We start from the raw sequence: 6310 nt of genomic DNA, 5'->3' as shown, positions 1-6310 counted from the left end.
TTCCTGGTATTATGTTTCATTTCAATTAAATATGCATGAATAATAATTTTATTATTTTCAAGGATTTTTTTTGGTTTATAAGTTTTTGGTTAGTTAGAATTTCCAGTATTTATCTTTTTCTTTTGTAATCTCCATCTGATTGCTTGTGTCATTTATTTCTGGGCCTTAGTTTCCTACTTGTATTATGTAGTGTTAATTGCTATTGTTCTCTCTTCCATTATATTCAACTTGAATTTCTCAATTTAAATATCTGAATTATGTACTATTTTTTTAAATATTTTATACTATGTGAACCATTGTTTATTATTTTGCTGTGTTCAATTTCTTTTGCTATTCACTGCAGCCTGTAAAAGTTTCAAAAGAAAGCAGTTATAGTTCAGATGACAGTGATGAGGAAGAAGAAAAACCTTCTAAAACTCCTCAGAAAAGTGTAAGCATCTCACTTTGTATTTTAATATCGCTGTTTGAAGGCTTGTTTTGCTTTGTCTTGTGATTGTGCACTAAATGTATTTTCCTCTTGTGAAACAGGCTAAGGATGTCGAGATGGTTGATGCTGACTCAGCAAAGAAAGTTGTATGTTACTGGTCTCATTTTTTTTATTCTTTTTAAATGTTCTAATATCTTTGATGGTAATATATCTTTGCTTTGCAGTCTAAAACCCCTTCTACACCTAGTGTTGCAACAGGTGGATCAAAGACACTATTTGTTGGAAACCTATCATTTAGTTTGCAACGATCTGACTTGTATGTATTATATATCTTATATTTCCTTGTTTATAGTGTATTTATTTCTTATGATGTCATGTTACTATTGTTCAGTGAGGAGTTTTTCAAAGATTGTGGAGAAGTAGTTGATGTTCGTTTTTCTGTTGACGATACTGGGAGGTTTAAACGCTTTAGACATGTTGAGTTTGCTATTGCAAAAGCAGCACAAAGTGTAAGCTATTGCTCCTCAAATATCTACAGAATAATAAGTTATGTGTGGTGGTTGCATAGCTTTTGCTAGCTACTTTTCTAAAACCAGTCAAATATATTAAGTGTTAAAATTAAATAATTTCTTTTTGAGTACTTGTGTTGTTGGAAGTTATTGGCTGCGTTAACTAATTATCATGTTTTTTTTATATGAAGTTAATTTAATTGTTGTAATATCATTCATTTTGAAGCTAATTTTTTTTCCAACTACTGCCTTGCTATTTCTATGCTGTTAACTAATTGCTTTTGCTTTATTGATTTGTTTTCTCCTTCATAGTGTTGTTTGATATGCATCACTGCAATCTATTGGTTGGTTACCCTCCATCCCTTTTTACTTTGAAAAGATGTTTAAATTATGTATTTGTTGATTTATTGGGGTTGTGTATTGATAATCCTTTTGGTTTTCGTACTTCTAGGCTCTTGAATTGAATGAGCATGAGTTGTTGAATCATCATGTTAGGCTTGATTTAGCTCGTGAAAGAGGTTCATATATCCTGGTGGCAGGTAATTATTATATCTTCTCCTCTCTCCCTCATATGCCTCATATCTACTTCTATCACCTTTTTCTCCGCTCCCTTTCATGCCTTGCTTCCACTTATTTCCTTCTCTTTATCCTTTGTAATACTTGTTTCAGTTTCAGCAATTCCTTCCAGAAAGGTGATCAGCGTCAAACTGGACAAACTATATTCATAAGGGGTTTTGATAAATCTCTTGGAGAAGAGGTAATTTTATTTCTATCATGTCTGCTGCTGCTTCCCTTGCATGTGTTTCTTTTTGCAATTCATATTTGAATACTGCCAAAATTGTGGTTGCAGATAAGAGCTAGCCTAAATGAGCATTTTGGTTCCTGCAGGGAGATCTTGAGGGTGTCAGTCCCAAAAGATTTCAAGTCTGGAGGTCCTAAATGGTTTGTTTCTTCTTCAAATCCTTTTTCTTTTTCGTTTATTTTTAGTGTGAAAGATTTGCTATTTCATTTTTTGTGTATCCTTTTTGTTTCTCAAGTTGGATGCTCAAAATGATTGTGTTACGTGTTGCTTTGAGTTTAGCAAATTGACACCAGGTGTAATTTACAGTTTTGCCTACATCGACTTCAAGGATTTTTCTAGCATGAAGAAAGCTCTAGAACTCAATGAAACTGAACTTGCTGGTGGTTATTACCTCTCTGTTGAAGACAGAGTGTTTATTATTAATTTGACAGTGTGTGGCATTGGCTTTGATATGATAATTAACTAAACGTTTAATTTCTTTATCCATTTATTTATTATTAATTTTTATTATTTATAGCTTGAGAATGAGGACATGCTCTATCTACTTTCTATTGATGATGATGAAGAGCAGTGCATTCAAATACCATGTTGATTTTTGGTTATCGCTGCTAGTATTTAACAGGTTATGGTGGTTGATGTTGAGGCATATACCTATGATAATGAGGTCATTAAGAAAGCTGAAGCAATGGGGAAGCCCAAAAATCCTGAAGAAGAAGCTACTGTGGAAACTACTAGAGCCATAAAACATCATCAAGAAAGCTGAAGCAATGGGGAAGCCCGAAAATCCTAAAGAAGAAGCTATTATGAAAACTACTAGAGCCATAAAAGCTTCTCAGTTGTTGCTAAATGCCATTGAAATCCTGAAGAAGAAGCTGGATGATGATTAGTTTGGTGAATTGGGTGCACATATGTGAGGAGGTTGATCAAAATTATTGTTAGATAGGATGGCAAAGTTATTGGAGTTGTAATTCATGTATTAGGAATACATTGCGTAGTTGTTATCACTTTGATTTTTGATATTTTGTTATACTGTTATGTGATTAAACATTTTTTTTGTGACAAGTTTATGTATGTTGGATTAGTGGATTTAAAATTATTGGTTATTGTCTAAATTTTAAAATTATCTATTAATTTTGTAAGGTTTTATTACAAAGATTAAACAAGATTAAAAAAAAACCTATAGGTTATTGAACAAACTTTTTGCCACGCTTTAAAAGCGTAGCCATATTGCACAACAGTCATCAATTGCCACACTTTAAAAGCGTAGCCGTATGTCTTGCTATTGGCACATTTTAAAAGCATAGTTGTATCTCTCCATTGGCATGCTTAAAAAGTGTAGCCATATGTCTCTCTATTGGCACGCTTTAAAAGCGTAGCCATATCTTGCTATTGGCACGCTTTAAAAGTGTAGCCATATCTGGCACATATGGCCACGCTTTTAAAGCATGGCGATCTTTAAAAGTGTGGCAAAAAATAAAGCGTGGTGATAGGTCACCAAAAGCGTGGCGCTAAAGCAACCGGCACCCTTGCAGTTGTGACCCTTTCAAAAGCATACCAGTAACTCAAAAAACGTGGCGAAAAGCTATCATTACGCTTTTTTTGACTTTTCGCCACGCTTCAAAAACGTAGCAAAAGACATGTTTTCTTGTAGTGATTTTAGAGAATTTCAAATAATGAATTTCAATTTTGATCACATACTATATTTTATTTTTAGTTCAACTTTCACTACAACTATGAAAGAGATTTTTAACAAAAATTCTCTAACCAAATTATTTGTGTAACAACCCAGGCTATCCGCTAACACAATATTGTCTGCTTTGGCACACAAGGCCTCACGGTTTTGCCTTTGACGATAGGAATGATAGCCGAAGCCCCCCACACTCAAAACACGTCATGCTAGGGAGAGGTATCCACACCCTTATAAGACATGCTTCGTTCCCCTTTCCAACCAATGTGGGACCTTACAATCCACCCCCCTAAGGGAACCCAGCGCCCTCGCTGGCACATCGATCCGGCTTCCGGCTCTGATACCATCTGTAACAGCCTAGACCACCCGCTAGCACGAGATTGTTCGCTTTGGCACACAAGGCCTCACGATTTTACCTTTGGCGATAGGGATGATAGCCAAAGCCCCCACACTCACTTGTCACAACGCGTCATGCTAGGAAGAGGTATCCACACCCTTATGAGGCATGCTTCGTTCCCCTTCCCATCCAAGCCCAACGCTTTCGTTGGCACATCAATCCGGGCTCCGGCTTTGATACCATCTGTAACAGCCCAGACCACCCGCTAGCACGATATTGTTCGCTTTGGCACACAAGGCCTCACATTTTTGCCTTTGACGATAGGGATGTCATGTTAGGGAGAGGTATCCACACCCTTATAAGGCATGCTTCGTTCCCCTTCCCATCTAAGCCTAGCGCCCTCGCTGGCACATCAATCTGGGCTCTGGCTTTGATACCATCTGTAACAGCTCAGACCACCCGCTAGCACGATATTGTTCGCTTTGGCATACAAGGCCTCACAGTTTTGCATTTGACGATAGGGATGATAGCCGAAACCTCCCACACTCACTCGTCAAAACATGTCATGTTAGAAAGAAGTATCCACACTCTTATAAGGCATGTTTCGTTCTCCTCCCCAACCGATGTAGGACCTTACAATTTGCGCTCCTCCATTTAATAAACAAGCATGAAGTTAGTTTATGTTAACGAAAAGTTTTGGAAAATAAAAATTTTTAATTTAAAATTATCAAAATTTATTATTTTTTTTATTTAATATATTTTATAATAAATAAATATTAAATAAAAGAAAGTTAAACTATTTAGACTGATATTTTTTTTGTCTCTTTATTGTTACCGAAAAATTAATATCAAAGCGGATAAAAACTTAAAATTTCATAGTTGAATGGTAGAAAGTTGAAGACTCGAAGGGATAGTTATACTTTGGCAAGTAAATTTATATTTAAATAAGTAATTAAATATATAGTCAAAGAAAAATTCAATATGGAAGATTTGATGCATGCGTGCATGCGCTTTATATCTGCTAAATTAACAAATCACGCTTCCTAAGTTTTCTATATCAACCTACGTGTCACATATAATTAGCGCCCTCAAATTAATTCATGCTTACATTATTAACACTTTATTATTCACAGTATGAATAAGCCATATGTACTATGAGACTTGAAGGTTGTGGTAGGTTTAGAGAAGGGGGTTGAATCTATGCCTTCCTTTTAAGTTGCTGTTATTACCCTTTTAAAATGAACTTTCAATTCAGGTTCTGTTTGAACTCAGCAGCGGAAATTTATGAGACAATTTATTTTTGTCTCATGAATATCAGAAAACAGAACTCAGCAGAGAAGAGAAAAGTTAACACCAGCATGTATCCTGGTTCGGTTGCCTTGTGCTATGCAACCTACATCCAGTCTCCTCCACAACTATGGAAGAATTTCACTATAGTTAACAGTATTACATACACCAATTTCACAGGATTGACCCAATCCTTTCACACTCAAGTTCTAACCTAACTTGACATTGGCTATGCTAATACCTAACTATTTCTCTTAGTGCTAACCCAACTAAGAAAGGGATATCTCACAGGTACAAGATACAAGACACAGACTTACCTAAAGAAATCTAAAAATAACTCTAGGCTTTTCTCTCAAGTGTTTCACTCAGCCTTTTTCCACTCATGGCTTTTACTTGAGCTTTCTCACAATGCCTTTTCTCACAAGAAATTACAGAAAGATAAACATAGAAAAGTACATTATAATCTGTAAAACATGAAGGAGATTGACTTCATCATCAGCCTCTTTGCTATGTGCAAAACCAGATTCGCAAACCTTAGATGCAGTTCTTCAGTATTGGCCGAATGCTTCTTTGAAAGAAAGCATTATCCAAGTAGAGAAACTTCCTAACAGAACACTGTTCTCACACTCTGGTTTTCTCTCCTTGGTTTCTGAGTGAACAACAAACCTCTTTTTATCTCCTTGCATGTTGCTTGGTTCTTCTTCCAAGGTCAACACCTTGAGCCTTGAGCTTCACCAACCCACTGTCTCACTTTTTCCCATTAATCCTCACAATGGAAACTTTGCTTCTGACTTCCTCATCTTGGCCGAAAGCCATAAAACAGCAACCATAGAAATCTTCCAATGGTAAACTTGATCTGATCCCTTGAAAACCAACTTGGTCCCCAAGTCTTGTTTAATACTGTAGATATACAGCAGAGAGGAACAGAAATCCTCTTTTCCATATAGCTCAAAACGGAGATACAGAGAGTTGAAGATGAAGAGAAGAAAGTGTGTTGCATGTATGAGGAAATGGGTTACCTTTAACCTAAGCTTGATTTGGTTTGAAATGGTTGATTAGACTTCTGAGTTTCAAGCTTGGACTTTCTCTTTCTTTCTTATTTCATGACTAGCTTAGGAACTAAGCACTTTTCCTTGCTTCTGTGATTTGACTGAGACAGAGAAGTATATGTTGCTTTGGTAAAAGCAAGTGAGAGGGAATGAAGGCTTCAATCTTGTATGAGAAGCTTTGTGTGATGGACACGGGCTTGGATCAGTTTTCC

General features: G+C 36.1%; 1 protein-coding gene across 2 annotated transcripts; it reads left to right on the top strand.

Moving 5' to 3' along the window:
- The first annotated feature begins 366 nt into the window (after positions 1–366).
- LOC107633826 (nucleolin 2-like) lies at positions 367–2608 on the top strand. 2 transcript variants are annotated; one of them, XM_088510212.1, is made up of 7 exons: positions 378–430; positions 529–573; positions 819–936; positions 1388–1469; positions 1599–1693; positions 1787–1878; positions 2256–2608. In XM_088510212.1, the coding sequence occupies exons 1-7, from the start codon at positions 381–383 to the stop codon at positions 2479–2481; spliced, it is 708 nt and encodes a 235-aa protein (XP_088366338.1). In that variant the 5' UTR covers positions 378–380; the 3' UTR covers positions 2482–2608. The 2 variants fall into 2 exon arrangements, 1 of the variants encoding a protein (XP_088366338.1); XR_015907734.1 differs by lacking the exons at positions 819–936; positions 1388–1469; positions 1599–1693; positions 1787–1878; positions 2256–2608 and adding an exon at positions 652–741 and having other exon boundaries at positions 367–430.
- Positions 2609–6310: the final 3702 nt, after the last annotated feature.

Source organism: Arachis ipaensis, chromosome B3 (genome assembly GCF_059453495.1).
Source record: "Arachis ipaensis isolate K30076 ecotype BB chromosome B3, ASM5945349v1, whole genome shotgun sequence".
In the NCBI taxonomy this organism is placed as follows: Eukaryota; Viridiplantae; Streptophyta; class Magnoliopsida; order Fabales; family Fabaceae; genus Arachis; species Arachis ipaensis.
The sequence above is the reverse complement of the archived record's forward strand: the minus strand, read 5'-3'. Positions and strand labels throughout refer to the sequence as shown.

Excerpts from the sequence above, each read along its gene's own strand:
- LOC107633826 (XM_088510212.1), top strand. The coding sequence starts at position 381 with ATGACAGTGATGAGGAAGAAGAAAAACCTTCTAAAACTCCTCAGAAAA. Across the intron at positions 431-528 it reads CTAAAACTCCTCAGAAAAGT|GCTAAGGATGTCGAGATGGT; the intron begins GTAAGCATCTCA and ends CTTGTGAAACAG. Across the intron at positions 1,879-2,255 it reads AAGTCTGGAGGTCCTAAATG|CTTGAGAATGAGGACATGCT; the intron begins GTTTGTTTCTTC and ends TATTATTTATAG.